This window comes from Choloepus didactylus, chromosome 1 (genome assembly GCF_015220235.1).
Source record: "Choloepus didactylus isolate mChoDid1 chromosome 1, mChoDid1.pri, whole genome shotgun sequence".
Taxonomy (NCBI): Eukaryota; Metazoa; Chordata; class Mammalia; order Pilosa; family Megalonychidae; genus Choloepus; species Choloepus didactylus.
In genome coordinates, this window is record NC_051307.1 from 11,715,878 (window position 1) to 11,733,127 (window position 17,250).

The window sequence follows — 17,250 nt, forward strand, 5'->3', positions numbered from 1 at the left end:
TTTTTCATATCAGTGAGATCATAAAATTGTCCTTTTGTGTCTGGCTTAGTTCCTCAAATTGCTGTCTTCACGGTTCATCCATATTGTTGCATTATGCCAGTTTGGATGTATTAAGTCCCCCAAAACATCATGTTCTTTGATGCAATCTTATGGGGGCAGATGTGTTAGTGTTGATTAGGTTGGAGTCCTTGATTGAGTGTTTCCATGGAGAAGTGACTCAATCAACTGTGGGTGAGACCTTTGATTGGATAATTTCCTTGGAGGTGTTACCCCACCCATTCAGAATGGGTCTTAATTGAATCACTGGAGGCCTACAAAAGTGTTCACAGACAGAAGGAGGTACTGCAGCCAAGAGATACACTTTGAAGAACACACAGGAGCTGAGTGAAGCTGGAACACAACCTGGGATTAGCAGATGCTAGCATGTGACTTCCCAGTTAACAGAGGTTTTCCAGACACCACTGGCCTTCCTTTGGTGAAGGTATACTTGTGTTGATGCCTTAATCTGGACATTTTCATGTCCTTCAGACTGTAACTTTGTAACCAAATAAACCCCCTTTATAAAAGCCAATCCATTTCTGGTACTTTGCATTCCAGCAGCATTAGCAAACCGGAATAGATTTTGGTACCAGAGAAGTGGGGTGCTGCTGCTGCTGGGTCTGCAAATACCAAACATGGTGGAATGGCTTTTTAAATGGATAAGGGGAAGATTCCGGAAGAATTGTGAGGTGCTTGACAGAAAAGGCTTAGATTGCTTTGAAGAGACTGTAGAAAGATGGACCCTGTTTTCAGTTCTTTTGTGTATCTACCCAGAAGTGGGTTTGCTGGGCCATATGGTAATTCTATGCTTAACTTTATGAGGAACTGTCAAACTGTCTTCCACAATGGCTGTGCCATTTTACATTTTAATGAAGATAATTACCACATTTCTAGGTGGGAGGCCCAACATGTCATTTCTCCCCCAATAATCCATAATCATTACCTAACTACCAATCAAATCCCCAAAGGAGATTTTTAACTTGACAAATGACTCTAAGGTTTGAAAGAAAACAACCTGAGAATGGTAGAAAAAGTCTGAAATAGAAGAATAGTAACCTTGGGGTAAAGTACATGGCCCTGCCATATACATTTTAAAGTACAGCAATTTAAAGTACAGCAATTTAAAGGATTAAATGGGAGGACTGGTGAGACTAAATAACGTCTAGACACAGACCCACGTGTCAAAAGGTTTAACTGTATGCCCACTGATGGAGGAACTACCATGTGCACAAAGATGTTCATTACAGTGTTTAGTATTGTGAAAAACTAGAAATAAACTAGTCCAATAATAAAGCGCTTCTAGATCTTTTTTAATCATATACAATCCCTCCGTCTTTCTCTTACTTTACATATATACACACACACAAGATTGAGATCTATATATAAACTGTTCGTCTTGCCTTTTTTGCCCTCTTATTTTATTATGATTTTTAAAATATTGTAACTATAGTTCTACTGCATTTTAACAGCTGCATTTGCCAATATACTACTGTCTCATGACTTATGTCAACACTACCCTATTGATGGTGGCCACTTCCAACTTTTTACTATTACATACAAAAAGAGCAGTGAAGATTCTTACAATTATTTTAGTTTTGTTTTTCTACAGAATTAAAACAAATTTACAATGATCATGTACTAACTCTTTAATCATCAGTCAGGTGGGAAATGTAAATTAAAGCCCCAGTGAGATACTACAACTATGCTCCCACTAAACCGATGAAATTAAAAAGCCTGACCATACCAAGTGCTGGCGAGGATATGGAGGAACTGGAACTCTCACACATGGCTGTAGGAATGCAAAAATGACATGACAACTTTGGAAAACAGTTTAGCAGTTTCTTATAAGGTCAAACATACACCTACTAGAAGCAATTCAAATACCCATCAACAAGGAAACAGACAAAATGTGGGAAACCCATAAATATTGAATCCTACTCAGCAGTTAAAAAAAAAAAAAGGAATGAACCATCAATACATACAACTTGGATGACTCTCAAAATAGTTTTGCTGCTGAAAGAAGCCAGGCCCCTGCCCCTCCCCAAAGTATAAACTATATGGTTCTACTTATATAAAAGAATCTATTTATGTAAAACTAATCTACAGTGATTGAAAGCTGATCAGTTGTTGCTGGTGAAGTAGGTAGAGGGGAGGGAGGGAGGGATTGCAAAAGGGCACGAGGAAACTTCTGAGCCTGAAGAACACATCCATTATCTTGACCGTGGTGCTGATCCACAGTTGTAGACCTATGCCAAAGCTCATCATCAATGGTACACTTTAAATATGTGCCGCTTACTGTCAATAAGCCACTTTTAAAATAGGAAAAGACTATTTGAAAAAGATAAGTACATGGTGTTCCGGTTTGCTAATGTTGCCATTATGCAAAACACCAGAAATGGATTGGCTTTTATAAAGGGGGTTTATTTCGTTACAGAGTTACAGTCTTAAGGCAATAAAGCGCCCAAGGTAACAACACATCAGCAATCGGGTACCTTCACTGGAGGATGGCCAATGGTGTCCAGAAAACCTCTGTTAGCTGGGAAGGCACCTGGCTGGCGTCTGCTCCAGGGTTCTGGTTTCAAAATGGCTTTCTCCCAGGATACTCCTCTCTAGGTTGCTGCTTCCTCCTAAGTTGTGTTCTCCAAAATGTCTCTGTAACTCTCAAAGGCCGTCTTCAAAATGTCTAAGTTGCAGCAAGCAAGCTCCTTCTGTCTGAGCTTTTTATATGGCTCCAGTGATTTAATTCAGACCCACCCTGAATGGGTGGGGTGACACCTCCATGGAAATTATCCAATTAAGGTCTTGTCCACTGTTGATTGAGTCACATTTCCATGGAAACACTCAATCAATAGGTTCCAAAATCTAATCAACACTAATATAACTGGCCCCACAAGATTGCATCAAAGAACATGGCATTTGGGGGGACATAATACATTCAAACAGGCACACATGGGAAGGGCAGTATTTGGCTCAAATATAAGCTTGAATGCTCGTGCTCAAACAGTTGTCCTTTTTGAAAAACAGTCAACTTTTCCTTCCTTCACCAAGGCCTGAAATGAACTTTCTAGTTTCATAACTTTCTTGACATAATTTATAAAATGGAAGTGAATCCCAAGCCCTTCCCCTTATCCCTAAACTCAATTCTGCTCAGTGAGCTCTGCTGATGGATTACTTGAGGAATAACCCATCTGTTCAAATCTATTTCCATGCCTGCACCAGACTCGAAAGAAAAGGCAACTACAATGCTCCTTTACCTGAATACAAAATAAATCGACTGTCCGAGCTGTACATTACTGGACAACATATCAGACTCCTTTCAGTCAAGACAAATGTTCTTTTCAAAAGGACCAGGTCACTCTTGTGGTGTTCAGTGTCTCACACTATGGCTGCTTCAAGAATCCTGAATCAGTGATGCCCTTGCCAATTCTAAAAATCTTCCGGAAAACTGGAGGCAGCGTGTGGCGCAGTAAGGTCACCTGGATTCCAGTACATCACCCTCCAGAAGAACAATGGCAGAACAGTGACAGGGCTCGGCAGCCTTCGCCACACATCACGAGAGGGATCTCTGCCTGGCATTCCGTCAGCTGTGCCTTCTAAGTTCTGGGGCCAACGGAAATGAGAAACCCGCAAGGAGCAAACAGAGCTTGTTCTTGCCACTCTCCAGCAGAGGTACAGGGCCTGCTGTATTTAAAAGGGAAGAGAATTGATAATTGCCAACAACATCCTTTTCATTTGGTCTCTTCTCAGAAGGCAATTAGGTCCGTGTCTTGCCAATGAGACAATGTCCTCTTGCAAGGTCACTGCCAATGACGTCATCAAAAGGTTTTTGGGTAATTGCTGAAACAAATGGCCAAAACTGAGGTACCATACTCTAATAGACGGGGCCCTAAGAGTCCGATGACAAGATGAAATGTCGGCACCGTGTGGACAGAGAGCTGCATTTCATAACTCGGGAGGCTGAGGCTGAGACAGCTTCCCGGATGCACTTGAGGCCATCCAGCCTGGGGGATTGGAAGTGGCGATTTTAACTGGGGCAGCAGTGGCAGGTGTCAGTCAAGGGAGGGAGACAGAGGAGAGGGGGACAGAAAGGGCCCTAGCAAGCAAGGGCACATGGGAAAGCCTACCCCGGAGGGGTGAAACTCCCCAAAAGGCACCCCACAACACCTCTCCCCAGCAAAGAGATGGTCTAGTGCTGGTGAAGTGAGCTGCACGTGCCACATGCCATCCGAAAGGCCGCTTGAGCATAGCGCGTTCTGGGCATAGAACCACATTATAACCACACGAGAACTGACACTTTTGACAAAGCTCCTGGGCAGCATAGAAAAGATTAAATAGGACCTTTTTATTTCCACATACTCTTCTGTTCCACAAGGCCTGTGACACAGACCATGTGGGCTTCCATCGGAAATGAACTTTTTAAAAAAGCTGGTGTATGGAGAGAGAAGCTACACTTCATGGTCAGATCCCAAGCTAAATAATAATAATAATACTCAACAGAAATAAAGGAGCTGATTACGGCTGGGGTGAAAATCAGGATCCTGCTTGGACTCACAGAGACCTAGAGGGAGAAGAGGTCTTGGAACCGATTTGTAAAAGGTGAGAAGAGTCCAGCCCTGCCCACGCTCCTCCCACACTACCCTGACACCAGTTCTGCAAGCCCCCGTAAGAAGGCTCCGTTTTAAACTCCAGAAGCTGAACTGCATACCACCCCCCGAGACCCCGTGCTCCCCTGGCTATCTGTTAGTGACTACTATGCCTGCCTTCTGGCCATTCTGTGAAACAATAGAGCAATCCAACAAAAGCAGCAAAAACAGGTGGCTCATTTGGGACCATTATGACATTTTTTTTAAAAAAGGAGCTTTAATTCACAATTGCCAAAAAGTGGGAGCAATCGAAGTTCCACCAATGGATGAATGGAAAAACAAAATGTGGTATACACATACAACGGAATACCATTCAGCTGTGAAAAGGAACAAAGTTCTGATATATGCGACAACAGGGACAAACCTTGAAGACATCGTGTTGAGTGAAAGAAGCCAGATACAAAAGGACAAATACTGTACTATCCCATTCATATGAAATGTTCAGAATAGGTAAATCGATGGAGACAAAAGCAGACTGGTGGCTGCCAAGGCTGAGGGGAGGTAAAATAAGGAGTGAGCATGAGGTTTCCTTTGGTGAAGAAAATGTTCCTGAACTACTGGTGATGACCACATAGCACTGGGAATATACTAAATGTCACTAACGGCAAATTTTATGTTCTGTTACTACAATAAAAAAAAAAAAGAAAGAAGCTTTAGTGATAAGATTTTAAAGTCTACAGAGTATATTCATTTCTACTACCTTTGTTTCCATAATCAAAGTTGGAAGCCATGCTTGTAAAGGTGATTGGGTTCATAAGGGCTCAAAAAGTACTTGTTGATGATAATTTATCTAAAAAAAAAATCAATGAAAGATGACAGCTCGAAGTCTCAGATAAATTAGAAAGCAAACATTATATTCATGTTGATATACCTAAAAACTATAAAAGACAGAATTTTCCCTGTGGGGGTCTGAAGCTATCTGGCCCCAGAAAAACATGTGCTTAAATTTAACCCATTCCAGTTGGTGTGAACCCATTGCAAGCAGGACCATTTGATGAGACTATTTCAGCTAAGAAGGCGTGGCCCACCTCAGTCAGGATGGCTCTTAATCCCTTTACTAGAGTCCTTTATAAGTGGAATGAAATTCTGCAGACAGACAGAAGAAGCCACATGAAGCAAGAGGATGGATGCTGATGGAACCTGGAAGAGAAAGAGAGACCAGGAAGTGCTGCCATGTGCACTGCCATGTGGGAGAGGAGCCAAGGAGCACCGGCAGCCAGCCCGGTGCACAGTCTTTGGGAAGAAAGCATCGCCTTGATGATGCCTTGATTTGAACTTTCTTTTAGGCTCAAAACAGTAAGCTAATAAACTCCCATTGTTTAAGCTGAACCATTGCATTGGATTTTGCTTCAGCAGCCTAGGAAACTAAAACACTCTCTAATACAGAAAAGTTCTAAAAGTGATACTGAATGTTTAGCAAGTTTTAAAACTGACACAATTAAATCTGTCTAGAATTTGACAAGCCAAGACCTCTCGGGGTTGCGTCTCTCATTTGTAAAAAAGGGTTGATCTAGCTGAGTCTTCCACTCCAAGTCCACGGTTTACGTTTTATAACCTGCAGTAATCCGCCATAATAAGGAAGCATCTTGACCTAACGGTTAAGTGACTCTGCTCTCAGTATCCACGAGGGCCCACTTCTGCTCCAGCCCTGGGTCAATCCCCTCGAGGCATTCCAAGGGATTCTTTTAAAAGGAAAGACAGAGTACACCTTGCCCAAATCCCTTCAAACTGCTTCCCCTCCCGTCAGAATAAAATCCTGCGACCTGGCCCTGCGGCCGTCTCCTCGCACTCTCCCCAGCTCACTCCTCACCAGCCAACCTGCCCCTGACCGTGCCTGGGACACAGGCCCACCCAGCCTGGAAGGCCCGGGCCTCAGATGGCTCCTGGCCAGCTCCCTCTCTCCATCCAGGCTTCTGCTCAAATGTCACATTATCAGAGATAATGTCGCACTATCTGTCCAAAATAGCATCCCTATCCGCCTAGCTTGCTACCCTACCTCCCTGGTTTATTTTTCGTCTTAGCATGTAGCAGCTGACATTACATGTCTGTGTCCCACCAACAAAGCATTAGGGTCCACATGTTCGGTGCTGTATCCCCAGCACCTGGGTGTTCAGCATCTCCTGGTTCTACCACTTGGTAGGGATGTGCCAATATGACATTAGGCAAGTTGGTTCACTTCAGCAGTACAATGGGGCTAAAAATGAGAACCACCTCATTCTGGTAACCAAGACAGAGCCCCTGTACCTTGTTTCTAAAGCTGCCAAAATGCAGATACCATAAAAGGGGTCGGCTTTACAATGGGGATTTATTAACTTACAAGCTTACAGTTCTGAGGCTGTGAAAACATCCAAATCAAGGCATCAATAGGCAATGTTCTCTTCCCGAAGACTGGCTACCAGCGATCCTGGGCTCCTCTGTCACATGGCAGGGCACACGGCGGCGTCTGCGAGTCTCTCCCTTCTCTTCTGGGCTTCACTGCTTTCAGCCTCCTGCCTCAGTGGCTTCCTTTCTGTTTCTGTGTCCTTTTCTCTCAGCTTCTGTGTCCTTCTCTCTCAGCTTCATTCTGTTTTTCTGAATTTTAACCTCTTACAAATGACTCCAGTAAGAGAATTAAGACCCACCTGGGGCAGACACAACTGAAATAACCTAATCAAAAGGTCCCACTCACAACAGGCCCACACCCGCAGGAATGGATCAGCTTTTAGAACTTGATCTTCTGGGGTCCATTCAGCTTCACACTGCTACAGGCCCTTTTCCCTTAATGTGCGCCACACACAAAATGACATGACCAAGGTTGGAAGCTCTCCTCAAGAGCTCACTTTGGAGGCAGGCAGCTCCGGGTTTGAGCCTTCCCTCTGCCTCTCGTTGGCTGTGGCTTTGGACAAGTTGCTTAAGCTGAGACCAGCCGAAGACATGTCGTTACTATTATGCAATAGTGCGTGCCAGGTCCTCGGCACACAGTGAGCTCTCTGTAAGCGTCTCCTGTCCTCAAGGCAGGGCTGAGGCGGGAATGCAGTGTGACCCTTGCCCTGCCAACCTTGCAAATTCCTCAGGGGGGCTGCTCTCACCCACTGCCTCCTCACGGCAGCCGAGAACAAGAAGCCTGAGTGAAAAGGGGAGATGGAGATGGGATCACAAGGAATTGAGCAACAACCATTAATGAAAAGTTGTCTTCTTAAATACTTTTATCCAATCCAATTTCTATCAGGCAGCAAACCTTTTGGGAGAAAAGGACAGGTGTTTTGAACTGAACGTTGATACATTCCTGCGGGTTGAAAGGAAAAGAATGGAAAAGAAAGGACCACTTGACATCTTTTGTCAAGATCCGGTGCTGGATGAGTGGATTGGTGTTGGCAGAAAGTCAAATTCCCAGGACTGAAAACGCCGTGCACAGGCAGCGTGTGTAACCGTGGGCTCAGCAGCTGTTCAGAACTGTGCGCCGGGCCCTCAGCACACAGTGGACTCTCTGTGACTTTTTCTTACTGTCTTACGAGCTGAGATGTTGCCCACCCATCACCGGCATGTGCATACAGCAGCTACATGACATCCAGGCTCTGTCCTGGGCTCCTGGGGTACAGCAAGAAGGGGGTCAGAGTTGCTGCTCTCCTGGAGCACACCGGCTGTGCCCGTGGTTATAGATTAACTTTCTATGCTTTGGTTTCCTCATCTAAAAACCAGGGATAATGGTGGCACCTCTCCCCTACGGGTGCTTTGATGACTATGTCAGCCAGTAGACATAAAATGCTAAATCCATGCCAGCATCTGACTATGAGCTAGGATAAACATTTGGGGATTGAACGGATGAGGCTGCACCACTGCTCCACGTTCCACCATGAGAAAACCAGAGCACAGAGAGATGAAGACGTGGCCCCGGGTCCCAGCAGCAGGTTCCAACGTGCCCAAGATTTCTGATATCGTACTGTAAATTCCAGGTCCGAGGATCCAAACGACAAACCCTCTATTAACGATTCGGTACTCCTCTTTCAGAAGAGAACAATGACAACTCAGGGATTTTCTGTCCAAAACACAACTTCTTGAGAACATAAATGAGCCAGTGACATTTGCCCTGATCTCTCCCTTCTTCAAATTCTAATCTAGGCAACGAAGGGAGCTGCTCAGAACAGTTGTCTGTGCTCCCAGCCACCAGGGTCAACCCTCAGGCTCTGTTCCTACCCCACACCCGTGACCTCCGCCCTGCTGACCCAGGGTCACGGCCCCTCAGCTGTATTTGACACAGACCAGTAACAAGCCCTCCCTGAAACACCCCCTCCCCGGCTTCCAGGACTCTCTGCTCCCTGACCTGTCTGCTCTCCCATCCCTCCGGTTCTCCCTGGCCTCACCCCACCCTTCCCAGAGTTCTGTGCTGCTTCCCACCTTTTCTTGACCTCTGTTTTTGTTGGGAGCCCCAGGCCTCCACCCTCAGACCCCTCTCCTGGTCTTTCAAGGCCATCTCTGACCAATGATGCCACAATGTCCAGCTTCCATCCGGACCTGCAAGCCCAACCTCATACCCAACTGCCCAGGGACGTCACACCAGGACATCCGGACACTCACATTAGCCCCCCACCCACCCCACTGAACAGCTCCTCTGCTGTCCCCCATCTCATCCTTCCCATTTCCCAAGCTGGAAAACTGGGAGTCAGGCTTGACTCCTCTTTTTCTCTTATATCCCACATCCGATCCACGAGCAAATCCTGGTAGTCACACCTTCAAGCTGGATTCAGAATCCAACCACTTCTCAGCCCTCCACCAGTCCGTCTGGACGACTGCACCAGCCTCCAGAAAGGTTGGCTTCTGCCTTGCGGCCCCATCGCTGATTTCTGCAAGCAGCAGAGCAGCTGGAAGTGGTTCTGGCAACCTAAAGGGGAGCCCCAGGCCTCTCCTCTGCTCAGCTCCCCCCAGGGGCTCCCAGTGGACTCGGTGGCCATGAGAGGACAGTTTTATAAGGCCCTATGTGATCAGATGCCACCCCCCAGGCCCGCCACCTCCCTGGGGCAGACCAGGGCCTTGACACTTGGTCAGATGGCGCCTTCAGGCCCATGACTTCACATTCCATAGCACTGTCCCCCAACATTCACCATCCCCTCTCTCCCCTCTTGATTGTCCTCCACGGAACTTATCGCTACCCATGGTCCCATAGATTATCTTTACCGCCTGTCTGCCCCCCGGCGCCCACCAGAATGTGGGCAGGGACCCGTCAGCTTTGTTCTCTCTGCACCCTGCCACTTGGAACACTGCTGGGGCCTCCAATAACTGCTGAATGGATGAACGGCCAGTGCTTCAAATGCTCTTCAAAGAGACGTTCAACTCTGCTCAACATCCTGCATTTTAAAAGGCAGGTTAAAATGACTGAACATTTTAGAGTTTTTCCAGCATATGGAGGTAAAGCCTGAGTGACAGAATATTTTCTGCTCAAGAATCTTACTTACCAAGTTTGTAATTTAACCTCACTCAAAAATGTATGCCGTTTTTATCCCGATAGGCCAAGTGCTAAGACAGTGAAGCACTCAGAACTCAAATATGCCTGGATCCCACTCCACCGCCTCTCCCTTTCCCCCCAGCAAGTAACCTGCCTTCATGCAAGTCAGTGAACGTTTCCTTCAGCTTGAGAGCTCCCCCACTGGAGCTGGACTACAATGGAATCCTCCAACTCTGATTTCCTGTTGCTAAGGCAGGCCTCAGAAGGATGCACGTGTGTATCCGGCCAGCACTCACCTTGGCGCTTGCAGCAGTCAATAACCCTTGGGACAGACCAAGCAGTTTCCCAGCCCCCACCTATAATAATCACCCATCTTCTGGGCCCATCAACCACCTGCTGGTGCTCAGAAGTGCTTTCCAGCAGCCCTGCAGGGCGGCTGCGGGACACTGCACTGTGCTCACTCAGCCCCCACCTTGAGGGGTAAGTGGAGAAATTCCTGCTCTTCAGCGAGGCCTGGGAGCCCTTCCTGGTGCTCCTGAGCTGGGGAGTCGAGTGCTTCATGCCTCGAAGCCAGGGATCCGGGCCAGGAATCCTGGCTCCAAAGCAACAGCCAGCACGGCCTCTCCGAGCCCAGACAGCACGCTGGTCATCTGAGCACTTCAGAATTAGTGTCATCTTCCTTTAGGCAGGATGGGAAAATACAGTGACCCCATCTACAGGTAACTCTTCTGTAGCCAGAGTACAAGAACCAAAGAGAAAGAACACACAGCCGCACGTGACCAGGGTCTCAGGCTTCCTAGCCTTAACACGTTGTCCCTCGTCCAAATCCTATACACACGCAACTTCCGGCAGATTTCAATATTTAATCAAACTCTATTGTTCTAGGAGTTACCAATCGGCAGGAAAATGGTTACAACGTAGACCAACGGAAGAAAAATCCCAAGCAATACAAAAAGAACAATTAACCTCTGAACCACTGATTTGAAAATATTTAAATTTTATGTTGTTTAACCACAAACACTGTTGAGAAAAAAGACTTCAGACATTCCATGAACTCCCCTCGATTCTATGCTCAGGAAAAAAAAAAAAGCTGGAAGGACAAATGTACAGGGAAAGGTTAATTTTGGGAAACTCTGGGTGACGCAATTACGGGCAGTTTCTCTTATCTGTATTTTCTAACTGCTATAATCAACAAGAATTATTTGTATAATAAACAGACAACTGGGTCCCCACCTTCATGCAACCTAAATAAATGCCACACCTACCTTGTTGAGCTTGCCCAGAGAAGAGATGAGATCTGCCCATTCGCTGGAGGACTCAAAATTTCTCAAAGCCTTCTCAATCACCGAAGAGTAATTTCGGTATCTGTAATCATTTAACAGTTCCTGCTCTTCCGGATCCATCTTACATTCTCGCAGCAGAGCCGGTATCTAAAAGCTAATTAAAAATAAACAAATGAATGAACTATTCAAGGAGATAACGCTGTTTGAAGGGAGAAGACATGTTCAGGAAACTACTGTCCACACAGTCACTTGACATCCAGTTCAAATATTTGGCGAGGTCCCTGGTCCAGGCACAATAGAAGATAAGAGAGGCTCCTGCCGTTGTGGATTCCAAAGGTTCAAGTGGACAGGGCAGAAGGAAGCAAAAAATGCTGAGGCTCCACTTAATTGACAAAATTAATTCGAGGAGAGAAACGCACACAGCTGCTAACTACACACAGTTGGCAATTCTGAATGCAGATGGCCTCTCCCATTTTAGGGCATTCATAAAACAGGAGGAAAAGTCACTCTCTCTGCTCTTCGCTTGAATAGTCTATTTAGCAATTCAATCCTCTACAATTTGACTGGGACAGAGGATTGGAAATATTCCACAAGAAAATCAGGTGGAGAAAAAAATAATTAAAGGTTTAAACAAAATAAGGATGAAAGGGTAAAGTGTATGATGGCAGCATCGTCAGAAAGCTGCCCCAACCTGCTAAGGTACTAAGCTCCATCACCCAGTACTATACTCCATCCCCTGGTACCAAGCTCCATCACCCAGTACTAAGCTCCTTCACCCACCAGCCCTCAGCTAAGTCTGCCTCAACCAGATTGTGTAGTCTTGACAAGGATGTGTTATACCAGCATCCAAGCAATCACAAGTCTCTTCTTCTTGCTCTTTTATATTCTTTGACAGATCTTTTTTTTCTACATCTGAACCATTATATATGAACCATTATAGCCATTATAAAGAGGATACAGAGACTGTCTCATCCCAACTCTTTTGACCACCACTGCCTTGCCTTTTATTTTTATCTTTTTTGTTTATGTGTCACACACACATGAAATGCTGGGCTGATTTAAAAAAAAATCCATCATTTATACATTATTAAGTACATATGCATGCTTATTTCGAGCTTTTTTATTCTTTCACTTAAAAAAATTTGAAGTTCAACCCATCAGCCTATTCACACAGTTTCAGAGGACAGAGGCAGCTGGGGGCCCAACGGCGTTACAAAGGCACCGGGCCTCCCTGGACACTAGCTCTGGACTTCATAGATGATTTTCCTTGTATACTGGCTAATTTGTTTAAGCCACAGTTCAATCAGGATTTCTGTTATAGCCAAACGCAGACCTGATTGATATACCCACTACACGGTGTGTTTCACTAGTACTGCTCACAGTCTCACACAGAAACACGCAGCCATGTGAGACGACTAAATGACAGCCGAGCAGACTGCAGTTATTTTGCTAACCAAGTTGCAGTTGGTCAAACAAATACAATAGATTGACGACACTGAACTATAAGTACAAAAACATGTTCTTTAACCCTGACTCTCATCCGTTGCCACAGCGAAGTTGTAAGAATCTTGTGAAATCTTTTCCATTTCCAGTCACTCCTGACCCACTCCAATCTTCTCTTCAAGACCAGGACAACCCCCTAGCAGTCAACGCAGAGGTCGCTTGCATTTCGTCACTGTATGTCTCAGCAGGAGTCTGCAGCAGACCACTCCTGCTCTTCCAAACAGCCTCCTCTCCGCCCACGTGCTCCCCTGGCCCCTAGGTCCTGAGCTGGCTGCCCACCTGCCTCTCGGCCGCCCCTTCCCCTTTGTGGGCTCATCATCCACATGAATGCCAAGTGTGGGCCTTGCCTGGCACCAAGCCTGGGAACCTCTTTCTTTCTCCTTATCCTCAATTATCTCCCCATGTCTGTAATTTAAAAAGACCACCTTCATGCTAATGACTCACAGATTTATACTGCCCTCCCAAAGGTCTAGATTCATGAAAATACCAACTTGACCTTTCGACCTGGCTGGGGCATGGGCACTGCAAACATGGCGTGTCCAAAATGAGACTCGTAGGTGTACTGTGTGGATGTACCAACTCTTCTTATGTCTCTACTCAGCACAATAGATGAGCTGCTATCACTCGTGACCATCCTTTTCTGAAATATTTTCCAAGGGTCAAGGATACTCTACATGCTGTGCTCCTCTGTAAACAAAAACCCTATTTTATACATACATACCCACAAAACGTGGTCTATCCATACAATGGAATACTAGTTGGCAATAAAAAGGAACTGAGTTCTCATACATAAAGGCTACAACATGGGTCCACCCTGAAAATATTATGCTTGGTGAAAGAAGCCAGTCACAAAAGACCACATATTATACAATTCCATTTATATGAACTGTCCAGAAGAGGCTAAGCTATGGAGACAGAGTAGGTTAGTGGCTGTATGGGGGTGGAAACAGGGAGTGACTGCAAATGGGCCCAAGGGATCTTCCTGGGGTGACAAAAATGTGCTAAGATTGGACGGTGGTGATGGTTGCACAGCTCTGTAAATTTCCTAAATCTCATTGACTTGTATATGTAAATGAGTGAATGTTATGGTATTATTATACTTGGCTCAATAACACTGTTAAAAAAAATTAAATTCTTGATTCCATCCTGTTGACACATACCTTCTCCAGCCTTCCCCAACATCCACTAGAAAACAGCCTTAACACCCACTAGACCTTTCCTTTAACGTTGTCTTGGCTTCGTGCTTGTCACCCACCATGCTCAACCCAAGTCCTGCTGGTTCTTCCTCCAAACCACCTGTTGACTTGGCTGCTTTCCAGCCCCACGGCTACCACTCGCAGAAAACCGCCTTTCTCCTACAGGTGTGCAGGGATCTCCCAAGGGCTCTCTCTTGCACACTTGCCCCTCTCCAGTTGATCTTCACACAGCACCCCAAGAAATCCTCTTAACACACAAATTGAAGCACATCATTCCCATAGTTAAGGCTCTTCCCCCTAAGCTTACCATCCATCCTAACTCTGCCCAGGGCCCACACAGCTTACCTGTCCTCCCTCAGCTGCACTCTGCATGTCCAGAGACCTCAGCCACATGCCATCACAGAGCCTGTATCCTCTGCAAAAATACACTGTTCCATACATATGCACTGACAGAATAAGGCTGCCAACTCTTTTCTGGGCAGGCCTGTCCCTGTTCCTGAGATACTATTCCTCATACTTTGTGGAAATATCTCCCTTTGTGGAAATATCATCATAAGAAAACGATGGTAATGGTGATGGCATGGTTTATTTTGCCAAGAAAAAAACTAAGAAACGTGGGAATATCCACACAGTCCACACATTTTTTTCTCCAGGAAATTACGGGTCTGAAATCTCAGATCTCTAAGCCACTGTACCACTCAGTCTGTTCACCTCATTTAGTGCCTAATTCCTGGGGAGAGAACTGTGAATAGGACAAGGCTCCTGCTTTCAAGGAGCTCAGAGTCTACTTAGGAAGGAAATGTCTAAATATGTCATCTCCATTTAGTGAGGCACCCACAGTGAAGGAGGTGGGGGTGACACTAGCAAGAGGAAAGAAGCCCAACCCCTGTGGCAGAGTCCTCCAACTTCACAGGCATGAGAAGAGAGCCATCACAACAACGTGTGTTTGGGAGATGGGGTGGCACGGGGGCCCCCCTGATCATGGGAAGGAGGGAGTCAGCCAGGTAAGAGCAGGTATCCAGAGCAGTTCAACTGATGGTGGGCTATATAAAGAAAATACTATGGTGTACCTAAAAGCACAAGTGAGAAGTTTGGAAACAATCATTCAAGCAAACTCCTTCCCTCCTCCCATCCCTCGCAAATATGAGGCATTTGAGATCATGCTACTTAGCAATTCTTCTGCCATAGGTTGGGTAAATTCATCATCTCATGCAACTGCACAAGAGTCTTGCAAGATGAGATAGGTATTATCAAACCCAAGAAAAGGATATTAGGAATCAGGCTGTTCAGAAAGTTGGCAAGTAGCTGGAGGAACCAAGAGTCCAGCCCAGGTCTGCAAAGCGCCACCGGGTCTCCACTATGCTGTGCTACTGGGAAAATTAATGGTCCAGCCCTTCAGTAAGGCTCTTGACAATGATCATTGTCTCGTCATGATCCAGATAACCATCCGGGATATCTTTTATCAGCTCAGTTAAACAGCCTACGGACAGCTAGATAAACAAAGGACTCATCGTATAAACAAGTGTACACTTTATCTGTTCTTAATTTCTTAGAAACACAAGTTCAAGTGAAAAATCAACTGCCAGATCTGAAAGAAGTTCATTATAAATGTGCTTACACGAAGGAACATTTCTGAGTTAGATAAAAAAACAAGGACAGCGTGAAAAATGGCAAACAGGACCCTCCCAAGAGCAAAAACATTCGCCAACAGATAATGACCCTTAGTCGATAGTACAGAAGCACTCATCAGCAATTGGTTTCATCAATCCTAGGACACAGTATTTCGAATTTGGCCTTTCACAGTGGTAATAAATTGTAGGGGAAAAAAAAAATTGAGACACCCAATAGTAGTAGACTTTTGCATGTATGCGTGGGGGAGGGAGGGGAGTGGAGGGATCCTCCAACACCTTATAAAAAAAAAATCCTACAAAGATTTTCCCAAGTGCTGTTCTGAGGGCAGGGAAACCCTGAGGGTAACATTCTCGGCAGGAGCCGCACTCTGAGACGCTGAAGGGCCATCCGTGCTGGCAGCAGCCGGGAATCCCGCAAAACGCAGGGGCCAGGCGGGCAGAGCGCGCACTGCGGCGCCTATCCCTTCTGCAGACCGCCGGGAAGATTTGGGGTTTTCCCTAAACAGGAAAGCGCTCGGTTTTTAAACGTCTCGGTCCCTAGCTCTCCTCCCCGACCAGGACCGCACAAGCAAACAAAGGCGCAGCTCTGTCGCCGCCGGCCGGCCGAGGCGGGCGGTGGCCCGGCCGTGACCCACCCGACCTCCACCTGCCGGCCCCCGGAGGCAGCGCCCGGCGGGTGAGGGCGTGGCCGCACATCCTCCGCCGGGTCTCGGGCCGCGGGGGCGTGGGGAAACCCAAGGGGAGGGGGTCCCCAGCCTGCCGAGCGCCCCACGGGGTCTCCGCCGCAGCCCCCGCCTGCCCGCCCCCGCACTGCAGCAGCGCGGGGCTGCGCGCCGGGGGAGCCACCTGCAGCCGGAACCGCCCCAGCGCGCCCCCCGCGGACCAGCCCGGCTGCCCCGGGCCCGACCTACCGAGGCCGGCAGCGGCCCTTCTGGACGGGCGCGCCCACGTGCGGCGCGGAGGAGCCGGTCGCGCTGCGGCAGGGGAGCGGAGAGTCGCTGCGGCGCGGCCGGGAGCCGGGACAGGGGAGGAAGCGCCGCGCCCGCGCCCAGCCCTAGCTCCAGCCCCAGCAGCCGCGGCTGCGGAGGGCGGGGCCGGAGCCGGGAGGCGGGTCCTCGACCTGCGGGGCGGGTCCCGGAGGCGGGTCCGCGGCGCTCGGGGGCGGGCCCGGGAGGCGGGGCGACGATGCGTAGGAGGGGTGGGGGGCGCGCCCTCGACCTGCGGGGAAGGTCCTGGGGGCGGGTCCTTGGCTCAGGGGCGGGCCCGGGAGGCGGGGCGACGATGCGTAGGAAGGGGAGGGAGGCGCGCCCTCGACCTGCGGGGAGGGTCCTGGGGGCGGGTCCTTGGCTCAGGGGCGGGCCAGGGAGGCGAGGCCTCGAGCAGAACGGGAGAGGGAGGAGGGTCCTTGGACTGTGGGGGCGGGACCGGAAGGCGGGCCCTCCGTGCGCAGTATAGAGGCAGGGAGGCAGATCCTCGGAACGCGGGGGCGGGGGCGGAGCCGGAAGGCGGGTTTTCGATGTGCGGGGCGGGGACGGG

At 47.7% G+C, this 17,250-nt stretch overlaps 1 protein-coding gene across 1 annotated transcript in view; it reads right to left on the reverse strand.

The window, feature by feature from the left end:
- The window catches only part of DOP1B (DOP1 leucine zipper like protein B), a 121,725-nt gene extending 104,970 nt beyond the window's left edge, over positions 1 to 16,755 (reverse strand). Inside the window, exons 1-2 of the mRNA XM_037831714.1 lie at positions 16,626 to 16,755; positions 11,367 to 11,538 (exon numbers count right to left, since the gene is read on the reverse strand). Of these exons, the coding sequence (XP_037687642.1) occupies positions 11,367 to 11,504 (138 nt within the window). The 5' untranslated portion in view covers positions 11,505 to 11,538; positions 16,626 to 16,755. The remainder of the gene's footprint in view (positions 1 to 11,366; positions 11,539 to 16,625) is intronic.
- Positions 16,756 to 17,250: the final 495 nt, after the last annotated feature.